Source organism: Emys orbicularis, chromosome 13, assembly GCF_028017835.1.
Source record: "Emys orbicularis isolate rEmyOrb1 chromosome 13, rEmyOrb1.hap1, whole genome shotgun sequence".
Taxonomy (NCBI): domain Eukaryota; kingdom Metazoa; phylum Chordata; order Testudines; family Emydidae; genus Emys; species Emys orbicularis.
In genome coordinates this window covers 9,803,141-9,820,846 of record NC_088695.1, presented here as the reverse complement: position 1 = coordinate 9,820,846, position 17,706 = coordinate 9,803,141, and the positions used below count along the sequence as shown (strand labels likewise).

Here is a 17,706-nt window from a genome sequence, read left to right as displayed (position 1 = left end):
GAGTGTGTATGGAGTGGGGGAGAGACTGTGTTTTGGCTGAGGGACAGAGAGTGTGTCAGCATGCTGTCTTGTAAGTTCAGACAGCGGCAGCAAGCAATCAGTCCTGCGGGAGGGGGAAACCCAGACATCATCCCCCGCCTCCCTCCCCAGCTCTCTGCACCGCAATCTCTCTCTCTCTCTCACACACACACACACACACACACACACACAAACACACACACACAGCTGCCTCTGTGTTTAACAGCAGGAGCATTCCACATTAATGGTTTGCTTTGTGTCCCAGAGCAGATCAGCACTGCATGCAATGAAGGGGATGAGCGCATGTCTCCAGGTTAGACGAGTTCAGAACAATGAGCAGAGTGGCCGCTAGAGGGATTATGGGACACTTCCAGAGGCCAGTTGATTGCTTTCGGTGCTGTAATGTGTTTACACTGCCAATACAGTGCTGGAGTCTCTGTGCTTTACGGCTGACGACTCTCGTCAAGGTATTTTTTTTGCAATGCTGCAACTGAGGAGTTTCTGCACACACAGGCCTTGGCTACACTTGCAGCTGTACAGCGTTGTGAGTTAAACCTGTCTTCGTGCAGCTGAGTAGGGAAAGCGGTGCAGTCTGTCCACACTGACAGCTGCCCAGCGCACTGTCGTGGCCACATTTGCAGCATTTGCTGCACCATTGGGAGCGGTGCATTATGGGCAGCTATCCCACAGAGCACCTCTTCCCATTCTGGCGCCGTGGGTGTGTGAAGGGGGCGTGGGTGCGGGGCATTCTGGGTCCTGTCCCAATGCCCCGTGATGCATCGCTTCGCATCCCAGAAATCCCTTTGTTTCCGTCCACCTTTGGCGCCATCTTTCAACGGTTTCTGTGCAGCGCGATCTGTCTGTGGGAAATGGAGCCCGAACTGCTGAGGTGTATGCTGACGAGTCTCGCCAGCACATCACGTTTGGCTGTCGAACTATTCCTTAAGATCCAAAGTGACAGTGAGAGTGAGGAGTCCGACGATGCTATCAAGCCGCGTAACGTGTACGACACGAAATTGCTTGTGGCATTCACGGACATGCTCAGCACCGTGGAACGCCGCTTTTGGGCTCAGGAAACAAGCACCGAGTGGTGGGATCACATCGTCATGGAAGTCTGGGATGACGAGCAGTGGCTGCAGAACTTTCGGATGAGAAAAGCCACTTTCATCAGACTGTGTGAGGAGCTCGCCCCCACCCTGCGGCTCAAGGACACGAGATTGAGAGCTGCCCTGCCAGTGGAGAAGCGGGTGGCTATTGCAATCTGGAAGCTGGCAACTCCAGGCAGCTACCGGTCAGTCGCAAACCAGTTTGGAGTGGGAAAGTCGACCGTTGGAATCGTGTTGATGCAAGTTTGCAAGGCCATTAATCGCATCCTACTCAGAAGAACCATGACTCTTGGTAACATGCAGGACATAGTGGATGGCTTTGCACAAATGGGGTTCCCTAACTGTGGAGGGGTGATAGATGGGATGCACATTCCTATTCTGGCACCACCCCACCTAGGATCTGAGTACGTTAATCGGAAGGGGTATTTCTCTATGGTTCTCCAGGTGCTTATGGATCACCGTGGGTGTTTCATTGACTTTAACACAGGCTGGCCCGGAAAGGTGCATGATGCACGCATCTTTCGGAACACTGGCCTGTTCAGGAAGATGCAGGCCGGGACTTTTTTCCCAGAGCGGAAGATCACAGTAGGGGAAGTTGAAATGCTCTTGGAGATCCCATTTACCCATTAATGCCGTGGCTCATGAAACCCTACACAGGGTGCCTTGACAGCAGCAAGGAACAGTTCAACTACAGGCTGAGACGGTGCCGAATGACTGTGGAGTGTGCCTTTGGCTGTTTAAAGGGCTGCTGGTGATCTCTGTATGGGAAGCTGGACTTGGCCCAAAACAGCATCCCCGCGGTTATATCCGCGTGCTGTGCCCTCCATAATATTTGTGAAGGGAAGGATGAAAGCTTCCTGGAGGCTGAATTTGCACAGCCAGAGAGCAGGGCTATTACAGGGGCCCAGCACGGGGCTGCAAGGATTAGGGATGCCTTGAGGGAGCAATTTGAGGCTGAAAACCAGCAGTGATATCTGGTGCCCTGCACAGGAGTGAAGTGCTGTAGTTCCAATCTTTAGGAATCAGTGTTTGCTAAGCAGACAAGCAGATTTGCAGTGCCTGTTTATTTCCTGGGCTAAGGAGCCTTTTACTTTATGCAATAATAAAGAATGTTTTCGAAGCCAAAAAATCCATTTATTGAAAAGAAACACAACTGCTGGGAATCAGAAAGGGCAAGGGGGTGAAAGGGGTGTAGTGGGGAACGGTACAATCACAGATTCGCATATGTCCTGTCTGGTGTGCTGTGCAGTGAGTGCTGCACTTCAGGATAGCTATACTGCATGGTGATGGGGGTTGAGTGCAGAGGGTAAGGGCCGTGGTTTTCAGGGCTGGGTGGTGAAGATACTGGTGTTGGAGGCAGCGGGTGGCGTGAAGAACACGGAAGTTGGGGAAAGTGGGTTGGAGGTGACAGTGGGGCACAACAGAAAGAGTTTTGGGACAAGGGCTGTGCGGGGGGTGGCGTTTGCGTTTGCGGTACTGCTCCTTTTGCATGGCTACGAGCTCCTGGATAGCGTTTGCTTGGCGCTCCAGGATGCTTATGAGCCGATCCGTGCTTTGCTGCCGGTGCTCTGTGCTTTGCCGCTGGTGCGCTGCGTTTTCCTGGTGGATCCTGCTTTTGCTCTCCCTCCAGTTCTGTGCTTTCTCATTCTCTTTAATAGATTGCCGCATCACTTCTTGCAGCATGTCTTCTTTGCTTTTTTGCGGTGTCTTCCTGAGTCTTTGCAGTCTCTGAGCAGGCGATAAGAGGGACGGCTGAGGTCTCAAAGTTGATGCAGCTGTATAGGCAAAATGCAACATTTAACAGAGGCAGCATTGTTTATACCAGACAGAGTAATGATTTCCTCCGCACTTAAGGAGTAGAAAACACACAGGGTCTACACAATAGCATACTTTTCCTGTCTGAAACAGAGCACACATATCCCACGGGAGCCTCAAAATGGTGAGTAAGAGGGACTGATTGTTTCAGGGCTGCACTGTCCTCTGGGTTTCTGTGCCTTGGGGAGAGCCAACAGCTTCAGGGGGCACCTACACTGAACACTGTCCCAACATTTTCCACAGGAGTTCGTCCTGGATGATATCTCCCTGCTGAGGGTGACCTGGGAAGCAAGGGAGGGTCTTCTACTGCAATGCGGCTTCCGCCCTGGCCCATATGCAGCTTGCCTGTGTGCAGCAATGGTCCCCCCGCCCCTCGCGGCACAGTGGCGCGGACACGTTAGCCTGGCTGGGACAAGGACCACGGTGGCTCTCCCGATAAACCTTCGTAAGCGCATTGCACACGTTCTGGATGAGACATTCAAAGAGATTACCGAGGCCGATTACCGCGATGTGATAAACCACATCAATGCACTATTCCGCATCTAGGCATGCATGCCTAACCCTCCTCTCCCAAAGAGCCCGCACAGAAAAAATTCCTTCCCGAAAAAAAACCCGCTTACCGGGAACCTGCTCTTCTGTTTGTCCTCCACCAAGTACCAGCCGCTGTGACTGGCTACCTTCCTCCTGGCTCGAGAAGAACTCCTGGCTGCATGGCTCCAGGGATTCCGGGGCGTCTCCATCCGGCCCACCACCCTCACTCCCGTTTTCCTCCTCCTCCCTCCCCCACACCGGCTCTGAAGTGTCCATGGTGGTGCTCAGAGTGGAGGTGGGGTTAACCCCAAGTATCGCGTCCAGCTCTTTGTAGAATCGGCAGGTTGCGGGGGGAGCACCTGAGCGACCATTTGCGTCGTGGGCTTTGTGGTAGGCACTCCGCAGCTCCTTGACTTTAATCCTGCACTGCAGGGCGTCCCGGTCATGGCCACTTTCCATCATGTCCTTTGATACCTTCCCAAAGGTATCGTAATTCCTATGACTGGAGCGCAGCTGGGACTGGACAGCTTCCTCCCCCCAAACACTGATGAGGTCCAGCAACTCGCCATTGCTCCATGCTGGGGCTCGCTTGGCGCGTGGAGGCATGGTCACCTGGAAAGATTCGCTGATAGCACTCCATGCCACGCCTGGCTGAGCAAACAGGAAGGGGATTTTTAAAATTCCCGGGGAATGTAAAGGGCGGGTCACATGGTTGGTTACCTGAGGCCAGGGCAGTAGAGTTTGAACTGATGACCAGATTGGCTAGAACAGGCATTGTGGGATACTGCCGAATACTTCTGGAGGCCATTCACAGTGCATTGGGCAGCCACACTGGCGCTGCAGCGCTGCAGCGGCAGCGCAATACACACTATTCCTCTCGGGGAGGTTGGAGTACATGCAGCACTGCAACCATGGAGATACAGCGCTGCAAATGCCTTGCCAGTGTGGACGGGGAGTGAGTTACAGCGCTGGGGGTGGCTTTACAGCGCTGTAACTCGCAAGTATAGCCAAGGCCACAGTGGCTTGGCAGTGTGTATGCCTCGGGAGTTACAATGCAGAAAGCTGCTTTACTGCGCAGTAGCTTGACATTGTAGACAAGGCCTATAAAAAGTGAAATAAGGACAACCCGGGGAATTACAGACCAGTCAGCCTACTTCTGTACCCGGAAAGATAATGGAGCAAATAATTAAGCAATCAATTTGCAAACATCTAGAAGATAATAAAGTGATAAGAAACAGTCAGCATGAATTTGTCAAGAACAAATTGTGTCAAATCAACTTGATAACTGTCTTTGACAGGGTAACAAGCCTTGTGGATGGGGGGAAGTGGTAGACGTGGTATATCTTGACTCATAAACAAACTAGAAAAATGCAACCTAGATGAAGCTACTATAAGATGGGTGCAAAACTGGTTGGCCAATGTACATGGCAGAGGGGCATTGCTGGCACATGATGGCATATATCACATTGGTAGATGTGCAGTTGAACGAGCCTCTGATGGCGTGGCTGATGTGATTAGGTCCTATGATGGTGTCCCTTGAATAGATATGTGGACAGAGTTGGCAACGGGCTTTGTTAGTGTTTTTGTTGTGTGGTGTGTGTGATTGCTGGTGAGTATTTGCTTCAGGTTGCGGGGCTGTCTATAAGCGAGGATTGGTCTGTCTCCCAAGATCTGCAAGAGTGAGGGATTGTCCTTCAGGATAGGCTGTAGATCCTTGATGATGCGCTGGAGAGGTTTTAGTTGGGGGCTGTAGGTTACGGCTAGTGGCGTTCTGTTATTTTCTTTGTTGGGCCTATCCTGTAGTAGGTGACTTCTGGGTACCCTTCTGGCTCTATCAATCTGTTTCTTCACTTCACCAGGTGGGTATTGTAGTTTTAAGAATGCTTGATAGAGATCCTGTAGGTATTTTTCTCGTTCTGAGGGATTGGAGCAAATGTGGTTGTATCTTAGAGCTTGGCTGTAGACAGTGGATCGTGTGATGTGGTCTGGATGAAAGATGGAGTCATGTAGGTAAGTATAGTGGTCAGTAGGTTTCTGGTATAGGGTGGTGTTTATGTGACTATCGCTTATTTGCACTGTAGTGTCTAGGAAGGGGATCTCTTGTGTGGTCTGCCTCCAGGCTGAGGTTGATGGTGGGGTGGAAATTGTTGAAATCCTGGTGGAATTCCTCAGGGGCCTCCTTCCCATGGGGCCAGATGTTGAGGATGTCATCAAACTAGATGTCAGTAAACAAGTAAACAACTCTCCCCATTTTTCTCCCCCTAGAGATACTGCGATCTAAACTGGAGAGGGAGAAAGGTCAGTGTCTGGGCTAGTTACATTAACTGATGTAAGGGTTATTCCCATAAATATGACAGGGGAATCTCACCTCTCCCCCTTTTCTCCCCCTAGAGACGCTGAGATCTGAACTGGAGAGTGAGAAAGGTCAGTGTCTGGGCCAGTTACATTAACTGATGTAAGGGTTATTCCCATAAATATGACAGGGGAATCTCACCTCTCCCCGTTTTCTCCCCCTAGAGACGCTGAGATCTGAACTGGAGAGTGAGAAAGGTCAGTGTCTGGGCCAGTTACATTAACTGATGTAAGGGTTATTCCCATAAATATGACAGGGGAATCTCACCTCTCCCCCTTTTCTCCCCCTAGAGACGCTGCGATCTGAACTGGAGAGCGAGAAAGGTCAGTGTCTGGGGCCAATGGGGTGGGTTAAGGGTTATATGAGAATGTTTCCCAAAAATGTGGCAGATCAGTAAACTAGAGAGTGCCAGGCTGGGGAGACATTTGGAATGAAGCCAAAGGGAGGCTGGGACTCAATGTAAAGATCCTCACAGCTGGGGATTCCCTCCCTTCCCCTGGGGACCCAGCTGTGCCTGGAGGGCCCATTGGCAATGATGGCTCAGGCTACGGATACGGAGCTGCGTGGGCTGCAGGGCCTCCAGCAGGGACACTACAGAGCAATGGGGAGCAGTGATGGGTGAGAAATCGGCAAACCCCATGGGTGAAAGTAGGCTGGTACAGGCTGGTACTGTGTACCAGGAAGAAGTGGCCACTGGTACCGGCCCGTATGCAGCCAATGTTAAAGTGCTGTAATGGCAGCGCTTTAACATTGCTGCCCCTTTTGTCCCCCCCCATTGGCGATCCTGCCGGACCCTACCGGCAGGGCTGCTGACAGTGGGGAGGGAGGGTAAAAGCGGTAACTGCCCCGGGGCCTAGTGATTTAAAAGGGCCTGGGGCTTCCGGCTGCTGCCACCGCTACTGTGGCCAGAGCCCCGGGCCCTTTTAAATCACCGCTGGTGCTCCGTGTGGTGCAGGCCAGGGAGCGCATATGGGATGGCTGGGAGAGGCTGAGCCCCCAGCCTCGCCCCTTCCACCCAAGGCCGTGCCCCTTCCTGGGGACCGGAGATGGGCCCCCATACCAGTAAGTCTTCTATGTTACTTTCACCCCTTGCAGAGCCCCTCCCTTCATCAGGCGTTGGGCGGGGAGGGTATTTGCACAGAGAGGATTCCAATGGGGAGGGAGGGGAGAGGGAGAGTAAATGTGTGTGCTGGAGAAAGTGCAAAACACCCGTGGGATGGAACAATTACAAATAAGGTGCTGGTGTTTGAACGGGTGATGGGGAATTTCTCCGTATCGGCACCAGAGCCCAAGCAGTGAGCTCAGGGCTGCTCGCACTGACACAGACAGGCTCTGAAGGGGAAGGGGCCAATTGTCTTAAAACCCCATGGAAATTACAGACACAGCACCCTGAGCCCAGGCCTGAGTAGCCCTAGCCCGGCCGGGCCAGAGTCATTGCTGGGGACTGAGACTAGTCCATTATTTAACAGAATCCCTCACATGGGATCCCCCCTTCCACAGCCATGTAAAAAGGGAAGGGTCAGGATTTCACCCTCAGTGACCATGGGCTGTGTGAGTGTATGTGTGTGTGTGTTCTGGTATCCAGGACCAGGAGGCATTTCGTACTTGAGGGAAGGGAAGGAGAATGTATCTCCTTTCTCCCCTCCCCGTTTTAGCATACACAGAGATCACACTGTATTTGGATGGGGGAGGGAGGGGCCTGAATTCACTGTTCCTTACCCCTGCAACCTTTGATGACAGGTAGCTGCCCTACTGCCCTCTGCCTTGCCCCACTGCTGCCCTCCCCAGTACCTCTCCTCATCCAGCTGTGAGGGAGAAGCACACAAGCTGGATGTTTCTGTTAAAATGATCAGCAGTGAGCTAATTGCAAATTGTCATTGATCAGGTTTTAATGTCACCATCCCAACCCCACTGTGCTGAGTGTGAGCAGCAAACAGTGCTGCCTGCAGACTTAGGCAGATCTCACTGGGCTGGAGCACTGCTTACACCCAGGTCACTTGATCAATGTCACCTTTATACCCAGAAAGGCTGGGCACATTTTAATATATGGAGGGTGAGATTTTCAACCCCCCTCAACCGCGTTATGTTCAGTAAAAGGACCAGAGCAGCGTAACAGGGCTCCTGAAAACCTGGGTCCAGCTGGGGGCAGATTCCTCCACTGCAGCAAGGGCATAAAACAGCTGTAGGCTGCCCTTTGAGGACCCCCTCACAAGCCCTATTGTAGGGGACATATGTGAGATGGGACTGGGAACAAGAGGGGTGTGTCAGGGCGGGACCACAGTGCAAGGGCTGGGCCTTAAGGAAAATGGTGCCCTGGGTGGACTTGTATTTTGGTGCCCCTGGCCCCCATGGGCACACTGCTCCCCCCATTTCCCTGTTCCCTGTGGGTGCCCCCCAGTGATCCTGGCCCCCACGGGCTCCCCCTTCACTCCAATCCCTGCACTGTGCCCCCTCTGCCCCAACCCCAGCCCCCCATGTCCCTAATCCCTTCATTCCCCACCTCCTGCGCTCCTAACCCCTGCCCCCGTCCTGTGTCCCTAACCCCTGCACCCTCTTCCTGCGCCCATGTGGGAAAAGTGACCTGAATGCACGGAGCATCTGGCATTGCTGCTCCCTCCCACCCTTGAACACTGCTCCTCTGCGCACCCCTAGGGTCTGTGTGTGTGTGTGTGGGGGGGGGGGATCGAGGAGCGATGTCAGGGTTCCCTGCATCCCAGGTCACTTTCCCCGCATGGGCTACGTAAGGGGAGGGCAGGAGAGCAGCAGCTCCTGATGTCTCGCCTCTGCGAGTTTGCGGTGCTCCCCTGCCAGCCAGGAGCAGTTTCTGATATTACATAAACTAAGCCAGAATAACTCACTCTTCTTATGGAATGTGTGTGTTGACATGGAGCGTTATACCGGTGTAACAAGAGTGGTATAAATTGCCACCTTACCTTGTACTGGTGTAACTTTCCCATGCAGACAAGCCCTGCATTACTGCGGGGGTTGATTTGGCATCCAGAGCACTCAAGATCAGGAGGATACGGGGCAGGGCTTAAAGTTGCCTGAGCCCTCGCATGCTCCTGGGCTGCAGGTTGTGAGCAGAAAATCTCACCCTGAGAGTTTAGGTCACGGAGCATAACAAGAGGGCAGCACATTTTGTTGATTACATAGGCCCAGTAGTAATCCCGGCTGGGCTCCTCCCCCTCTCCATCCCCCTTCAACTGGGTCCCTCTTCTCCCCACTCTGCCATAACCTTATCGAGCTTGGTGAAAAGCAGAAAACTGGAGAAAACTAATTTCCACTAAAATCAGGCTTTTCTCATTGTCACCCAAATCAATAGAGTTCAGACCAAAGTGCAGATGAGGACGGCCCGGCTGGACTACGGGGGTGAGGAGACCAGCTGGGTGTCCGGCTGACACTGGGGCAAGAAGACCAGCTGGGGCAGGGGTGACTGGAGTGGGGTGAGGGGCCTGCTGACCCTAACTCTAACCTCACCCACAGCTTAAACCCTAACCCTAAGGTCACTGCCTCACCCTGTGTCCTGAGGGATCAAACGGTGAGTTTAGTGGAAATCAGGCTTTTACGGTTCTCCGGTTTTCATCAAAATCAGGAGGTTTCTGCCCACTGATGCCTAGAACATGCCCTGAAACGCTGGAGCTGATGGGACGTGGTTTTCAAATGTTATCCCATTACAGACAGACAGAAATGCCATCGAGTTCAGTGTGGGGCCTTGCTTCACTCAGCCAGAAGGGAAAGGAGACAGCCATTTACTCAGTGTTTTACCTGCACTAGGAATTGTGTCCCCAGTATAATGCTGGGAATAGGTAGGCAGAGCGCCTCTGTGTGTGTTCTACTTTCTACCAGTAGAAAAATTATTCCTATGAGTTTGCAATAATTGAAGATAAATCTTCTACGTTGTAACACATCTCTCCTGTTACTCACTTGCAGGGGCACATCGTGCAGAGAAAGGTAAGGTCCCTTTGTTCATTGCAATGGGTATGGGAGGGGGAATCTCAAACTTTACAACAAGTTTCATAGACCCGCAGGGCAGGTATTCAGAGCTCTCACTATGAACTGAGAGTCAGTTTGGTTTCTGTGGTGTGGGATCTTATTGAATAGCCTCCTTTTTCTTTTATCATATGTTTACTCATTTCTCTTTGCTTTACTTTTAGAGAAACTGCAGGGTGAACTCAGTAAGTTGTCTTCTATTCCTAATATAAACCTTGCTACAAAATTGTCTCGTATTCGGAGTGTCTGTGTGCAGGAGAGGTCTCATCTCTCTGTCTGTGTTTGGTTTCAGAGTGGAGAAGAGCCCTACTAAATGCAGGTAAATAAATTTGTGTTTTTGCTAATAGACAGTTATCATACGGAAATATATTTTTCTCTTATCATAAATGTTGTTAGAGATTGTTTTTTATTCAGCAAGTCTCCGTTCAGGGCAGTTCTCATCTCTCTTTATTTGCTTGATTTCAAGTTGGGAGAAAGCCCGACAATATGCAGGTAACTGTGCTGTAAGCACCGCTGAAATGTGATCTGTCAAAACCCCGCCAGCCCCTGAGAGCTCTCTGCTCCTTTGCTTTGGAAAAGTGCTGAATAATGAGAGACTGTTTCCCCTCGGCTTCACCTTCCCAGTATGGTATCTGGGTCGTGCCTGATAGACATTATCTCAGCTCACCTTAATAGGCATTAAACTGCTCAAATCTCCCCTCCCAACAGCAGGGTTTTCATGCTCATAGAGGTCTTTAACCTGCTACTCTGAAGGGCTAAGAGCTGTTCAGTGTCTCCATGGATTTGGGGTGAGGAAGGCCCCATCCCCAGTGCAGTGGCAGATGTTTTTATAACCAGATTGTGAAACTCACAAGTAAAACAAACTGTGCCCACCAGTGGCGTAGCCAGGTTCTAAGAGCAGGGGGAGCGAACACATAAAAAAAGGCGCCACCCGCTGCGAAGCAGCGAAGAAAAAAAATGCACTTCCATCCTTTAAAAAAAAAAAGGACTGGAACATGCTTCCAGTTCCACCGCCAAGTGATACTGGCAGTACCCAAATGCCATTCCAGCTCCTCAAAAACGTGCTAGAATGGCATTCCGGAGTGTTCCGGCACAAGTCAAGCCCTGTTGCTGAGGGACCTCTCTTGCTGGAGCCCCGTTACCTAGCTTCTGTAACCTTGCTCTTTCCTGCCCAGTGCTTTCTCTTCCTGTATGACTCCTATTTGTTCTCCTCCTGGTACAGTTTTCCAATGCTCCTACCTTCCCTCCCCCTCCCTCCTAGAGTCAGCTAAACTGGTTTTCTAAGGATGCAGCTCACTCATTATCCCAGATGTTTACACCTGAATAGGGTCGTTAAGTCCTAAGCACCTTCTTAATGCATCTGTTGGGTGCATATGTGCTCCAGGGCCTGTCAGCAGTACTGGCTCTACTTGTAGAGAGACATTCATAACACAGCAGGTTTGCATAATCAGCTTCACGATATCAAGCAGAATCCATAAGTTGTACAGATCTAGCCCTAATCCATCACAGGAGGATACTATGGGACATAGTTGATGCACAAAGGATAGCTCTTCTATGGCCAAAGAGGAATAAGAGGCAAGCAGAGCCATATAAAAAGGTACACTAAGGACTAAAGAGCACCCAGGGAGTTGGTGCCTAAGGCGCCACTTTTGAGAATGTGCTCAGTGGGGGAGCGGCCACTCCCCCTGCCCCCCCCTCCCCCAGCTACTGGTGCCCACACAGCAGCTTTTCTGTCTCACAGCTGTGGCTGAGCTGTGTTTTACATTCACACCCAGCCTGCTGCCTGACCTCTGTGTGCACTGGTGCATGCTGGGGGAGACTGGGCAGCGCCAGCAGAGGTTAGGAGCCCAGGGGACGGGCACACACATAGCAGCACCAGTAGCCCAGGGGTTAATGAACGCTGTGGTATCCTACCACACTGAGCTGGGAGTGAGGGGGGTGCTCTGGCCAGTTACATGGGAACTGTTCGGGGGTCTGGGCCACAGAGCACAGTAACAGCCGGCTGAGCCAGGTACAGGCAGCCAGCCACGTGCCAGCCCAGCCCCTGGTGAGGATGCCGAGCAGCCGTGGACACTAACTGTTAGCTCTACTGTGGGCCAAATCCTGTACTTATAGCTCCCAGGGGCAGGCCCCATGCCCAGTAACAGCTGTAATATGTGCGGGACCCTGCTTGGGGCACTGGGGCGGGGGGGTCACCAAGTGTGAGCATCGCTGTTAACGCACTGAATGGCTCGGGTCAGAATGGACCAGCTGGCTCAGGGGCACAGGGAGGGCAGCTGGGGTCTTTCACTCCCCAGTCACTGATCTCAGCCCAGGCTCAGAGTCCGGTTCCCAGCAGACAGAAGCTCACAGCGTAACTCACATTAACGGCAGCCTCACCGGCCACCTCCACAGGGAGGCCAAGGCCTGAATAGGCCTCAGGGACGGTTCCTCCCCAGGGAGAGGTTCCAGCAGGTGTCAGGGCTGAGCCACGTTGGCAGGACAGTGGGGGGCTCACATGGCCGCTGTGACGTCATTGTACCCTTGATACACAGAGCTCCAGCAGCCGGGGTGTAAACCCCACTCGTACCCCAGCACTGAACTCACTGACACTGCCCCAAGGGCCCCTCCCCTCCTGGGGTGGGAGGGGGTCAGTACCAGCCCCGCCCCTCATCCGACAGGCACATCTGTGCATTGCTGGCTGCACAGAGCTCTCCGGGTGGAGACACTTTCACACTGACCCAGAAATTGGTACTGGCCACCCCACTGCCCAGGAGGCCGAGGGCTCTCGCTCCCCTGCCCTGGGGGGGTGAAGGGAGGGGTCCTGGGGCTGCTGTTCCCCATCCCAGGAAGGGGGTGAAGGGGACGTGGACACAGACAATGTCCCAGCTTGCGCTGTGAGGGGCAGACCCGGCTCCACCTGGGCTTCAGAGCCTGAGCTCCAGCCTGAGCCTGGAGGTTCTGTGCTGCTCGCAGCGTCCATGGAACAAATCACTCTGGGCAGAGAGTTCAGGCTGGAACCAAGTCTCCATTTTCACCCTGAGTTTGTGGGGTGAGATCAGGGATGCAGGGGGAATTTTTCTATTAATGGCAAATTTAACAGCAGTTCTGGAGAGTTTCATAGCTGATGTCCTGAGCCTGGCCTGCCCGTAAGTTTCTGGGGATATCGACAGTCACTCACTGTGAGTCACTCGGATTTGGGCTCCTAAGTTGCTCTGACAGGTTTGAAGTGGAGCTGAATGAAATGTTTTAGGTTGATTGAATCCATGTCGAGTTTACTGAATAGTTTCAATGAACAAACAAAGGTGCCAGCACTTCCCTTTTAGCCAGTGGTTAGCCAGTGGTTGGGCCCTCAGCTGGGAGCCCCAGGTTCAATCATCCCCATGTGATGTGGGGCAGGAATTGGAATGTGGATCTCCCCGCTCAGGTGAGGGCTGGCACTGCTGGGCTCCGGGTGTCTGATGTGGGGCTCCCACAATCTCTCCTGCTGAAGACGTCCCCCTGTGTCTAAACACTGCCATGGACACTGGGCCAGAGCGTGGGAGTGAGAATGACTCTGCAGCCCAGGGGGTCGGGCCCCCACCTGGGAGCCCAGAGTCCAGCTCCCCTGCTCCAGTGACCCTGTAATTATTGATCCATAACCCCAGTGAGGAGAGGGGTTACGGCCCCTGGCACAGCAGTGTCTCAGGCCGTGTCTGCCGGGGTTTTCATTCAGTGATAAAGCTGCCCTGGTGCAAGCCCCTAGTGCAGACGTGCTGCACAGCACCCGGTGGAGCTTAACTCAGATGGAGGGTTGTCCCTCCCGATTGTCCCGGACTCAAGAGCAACAGCCAAATAATTTCTCATTTACACGGCCCCAGAATCCCCCACTGCACTGCCCCCTCCTAGTGAGCCCAGCCCAGACACACTGCCCGTGCCCTGGGGGAGGGGCTGGGCTGGGAGAGGGGAGGGGAGGGGCGGGGTTTGTCTGCCTGCAAGGTGGAAGAGTCCCAGCTTCACCCCCTGGGGCAGGGCTGCCGGCCAGTGTGTGCGGGGACGGCACAGACCTGATCTTAGCGACAAACCAACCACACATGGCCCGAAAGCAACAGAGACTCCCTGGGGCCTGCCTCTCCCTCACCCCTCTCTGGCTCCTGCCCCTCCCGTACCCTTTCCTCAATCCTGTGCCCACTTGGCCCCTGCCTCTATCCTCACTTCTCCCTTTCGCACCTCCCCTTCTTCTCACCCCCTTTCTGCTCCCCTAGGCCCCTCTGCCCCCGCTTTGCCTCCCTGACTTGTGCCCCTGCCCTCCACCCACCTCTGGCCCACTGGATCCCCCCTTTGCCCCCTGCCCTCCTGGCACCTGCCCCTCATCCCCAAACAGCCTCTGTATCCTGGAGCCCACCCATCACTTCACCCCCCTTCTACCACCTGGCATCCACCTCTCCCCTTTCCCCCCTGCTGCCCATATTCTCCCCTGGTGCCACCCCACCCCTCAACCTCCTCTGCTGTCCTGATTCCTACTATTCTCCTCCCCTCAGCCCTCTCTGACCCCTGGCACCCACCCCTTCCCTCACCCCCCTGTGCCCACCCCTCCTCTGACCTTCTGGCTCCTACCCCTCCTCGATTCCCTCTCCTACCACCTCCCTCTACCCACCTGCCCTGCCTCTCTCCTCGCCCCTCTCAGCCCCCTGGTGCCCACCCCTCCCATTGCCCCCCCACTCTGCCCCCTAGTGTCTGTCCCTCCCTCCTTTGCCCTCCCTTAGTCTGCCCTTCTGCTCAACCCCCTCAATCCCCCTGGCACCTGCTCTTTCCCTTACCCCCTGCACCCACCTGGTGCCAACCCCTTCCCTTACTCCCCATGGCACCTGACATCTACCCCTCCCCTCACTCCTCTCCTCTCTGGTGCCTACCCCTTCTGCCCCACTGACCCCGCTTTCCTCACACCCCTCTTCCCCAATCACCCATGACTTGCCCCACCCCCTGTCTTTCTTGTGCCCACCCCTCCATTCACCCCCACTCTCCTGGAACACACTCCTCCCCCACCCCTTCCTTCCTTTTGTCTGCCCCTTCCTTTTCCCCCTTCGGTCTCTCGGAACCTGCCCCTTCCCCTGCCCTTCTGGTGCCCACCACTTCCCCTGCCCCTCCTCTACCCCCAATACCTGCCCCTCCTCTTTCTCCTTGTTGGTGTTGTTGCTTGCCCCATTCCATGCCACACCACTGTCCCCCTAGCACTTGCCCCTCCCCCTGCCCCATTGTTGCCTGCCCCTCTGCTCTCCCTCCTGTGCCCTCCAGCTGTCGCACCTCCCTTTGTACCCCTCTAGCCCCCTCGCATCCACCCCTTCCCATGCCCTCCCACCCACTGATCACCACACCTTCCCTCACCCCCTGCTCATTTGCCCCTGGTGCCTTCCCCATCCCACCCCCACCACTGTCCCCAACTCATTTGTCTCTTCCCCACTTTGCCATCCGGTGCTTGCCCCTTCCTTCTCCCACACTGGCCCCTACCTTTACCCTCAGCACAAGCCGCTTCCCTCATCCTCCCACGCCCTGGGGCCTGCCCCTTCCCTGGCACACACACACACCCTCCACCTTCCCTTTAGTTCTTCCCCTGTCCCTCCCCTCGCCCTCTGCCTCCCTGACACCTGGACCTCTCACCCCGCCAATCCCTTCATGCCAGCCCCTCTGTTCATTCCTCCTCTGCCCTCCTGAGGCCCATCTCTACCATTGCCACCATCTCCCTCCATGGTGCCTGCCCTTTCCTATGCCCTCTCTGCCTGCCTGATGCAAGTCCCTTCTCTCGTCCCCCTTTTGGACTCCTGGTCTCTGCCCTTCCCCTCACCCCATCTTTACCCCACTGGTGCCCACCGCTCCCCTCAGCCTCTCCTAACCTCTGGGTCCCGCCTCTCCCCTCACACTCCCTCTGCCCCTCTGGTGCCCACATCTCCACACCCCTCTACCCCCCCAATCCTACCCCTCACTTGTGCTGTACAGCCCTGGTACCTACCCCTTGTCATCCTACTTAGTCCCCCCTCCAGTGCCCGCCCCTCCCATAGCCAGCCCCTCTGCCCCCAGGCTTCTGCCTCACTCTGTCCCCCTGGAGCCTGCCCATTTGCCCCCCCCCCTTGGTCCTGGCACCTGCCCCACTCCTCATCCCCCCCATCCCCTGGCATCTGTCCCTCCCCTTGATTCCCCCTGCCCCATTGGAGCTCCCCCCCATTCCCTCACACCCCTCTGCCCCTGGTGCCCGCGCCTTCCCTTGCTTCTCTGTGCCCCCTGGGGTCTGTCCCCTTCTCCCCTGTGCCCACCTCTCCCCTCATCCCCCTGGAACCTGCTCTTCCCTTCATCCCCGTCCATCCCCCTGGTACCCCCCACTCCCCTCACCCCCCACAGTCCCCTGGGGTCTGTTCCCTTCTCCTCCCCTAGAGTCCCCACCTCCCCCCACCCCCTGCAGCTCCCTGGAACCTGCCCTTCCCTTCACCCCCCTCTGCCCTCCTGGTGCCTGCTCCTCTGGCCCCCCATTGCCCTTGTGCCCATCCCTCCATCACCTCTGCTCCTGTCACCTCCCCCTCCCCTTTCCTAACCGAGCATCTACTTGTCCCCTCCCCCGCCTCCACTGACAGCCTGTCCCCTCCCCCGCTCCTCCTGCCCTTTCCCCTCATTGTCTCCTCACAGGCGGACGGGCCCTGACTCCCCTCAGGCAACAACCCCCCCCCCAGCAATTAACGGGTTAATTTCCCTTTGATCCCAGTGACCAGCCCCTGCCCCCCGGCCCTGACTCTGTGACTCTCTCCCCAGTGGAGGTGACTCTGGATCCAGACACGGCAAATCCCTGGCTCGTCCTGTCTGAGGATCGGAAACGTGTGAGAGACGGAGACACACGCCAGGATCTGCCCAACAACCCTGAGAGATTTGATCATTGTGTCTGTGTCCTGGGCGCTGAGGGGTTCGCGGGTGGGAGGCGTTACTGGGAGGTGGAGGTGGGAGACAAGCCTGAGTGGACTCTGGGGGTTTGTAGGGAATCTGTGAGCAGGAAGGGGTGGGTCACAGCCACACCTGGGAATGGATACTGGGTCGTGTGGCTGTGGGATGGGGGATACAAGGCCTTCACCTCCCCCTGGACCCCCCTCCCCGTGAGCGTCAGGCCCAGCCGGGTGGGGATTTTCCTGGACTATGAGGCGGGCGAGGTCTCGTTTTACAATGTGACTGACGGGTCCCATCTCTTCACTGTCACTGACACCTTCTCCGGGACGCTCCGCCCTTATTTCTATCCTGGTCTAAACGCTGGGGGTGAAAACGCGGCTCCCCTGATCATCTGCCCGGTCCCAGCTCAGGCCGGAGGGAATCTCTGTCCCTGACAGTGACCCCGCGGCACAGACTGTCCCCTCCCAGCGCTGCTGCTCTTCCCGCCCCCAGTGGTGGGGGCCAGTTACTGCAGGAACTGGAGTTTTTGTGCTGACCGGGTGCTGCCAGTTTCCCTGTTCAACTGGAGGTTCCAGTCGAAAAACAGACACCTGGCAACCCCCAGCCCTCACCTTCCCCATCCCCTGCCCCAGGGGTAGCACATGGTGGGAGATGGGGTCATTTACCCCTGTCAGAATTTTCTACCCCGTTAAAGCTCAACGTAAAATATGAAAGAAAAAAGATTATTCTAATTTAGAAAATATTATTGTAACAAGGTGTAAATACAAGAATATTTTAATTTACGTTTCAACAGTATTTCAAAAACAAGCATCTAAACATATTTTTAGAATTGGAATTATTTACATCTATTTTTTGATTCTTCCCTCAAGTCTATATTGAAGTTTAACTTCTCTAAATAACGTCATTTGTATTTCAACTGTGGAATTTCAAGAAATCCAAAATATTTATCTTAACAAAATAAACCATTAAATTGTCAGAGGAGGTTATTCGGTTATAATGTACATGTGTCGT

General features: G+C 54.5%; 2 protein-coding genes across 3 annotated transcripts in view; both read left to right on the top strand.

Annotated features, from left to right (window-relative positions):
* The window catches only part of LOC135887969 (E3 ubiquitin-protein ligase TRIM39-like), a 429,124-nt gene that overhangs the window by 366,161 nt on the left and 45,257 nt on the right, over positions 1-17,706 (top strand). The window lies entirely within an intron of this gene.
* LOC135888076 (E3 ubiquitin-protein ligase TRIM39-like) lies at positions 5,656-17,241 on the top strand. The gene is made up of 6 exons (XM_065415889.1): positions 5,656-5,695; positions 5,862-5,894; positions 5,988-6,020; positions 6,114-6,168; positions 10,280-10,305; positions 16,570-17,241. Exons 1-6 carry the CDS (start codon positions 5,656-5,658, stop codon positions 17,127-17,129), a joined length of 747 nt encoding a protein of 248 aa, XP_065271961.1. The 3' UTR covers positions 17,130-17,241.

Bases quoted from the DNA above. Each gene is read 5' to 3' on its own strand.
- LOC135888076 (XM_065415889.1), top strand. From the start codon at position 5,656: ATGGGGCCAGATGTTGAGGATGTCATCAAACTAGATGTCA. The intron at 5,696-5,861 runs GTAAACAAGTAA...TTCTCCCCCTAG, and splicing joins TGTCATCAAACTAGATGTCA to AGACGCTGAGATCTGAACTG. The intron at 6,021-6,113 runs GTCAGTGTCTGG...TTCTCCCCCTAG, and splicing joins TGAACTGGAGAGTGAGAAAG to AGACGCTGCGATCTGAACTG.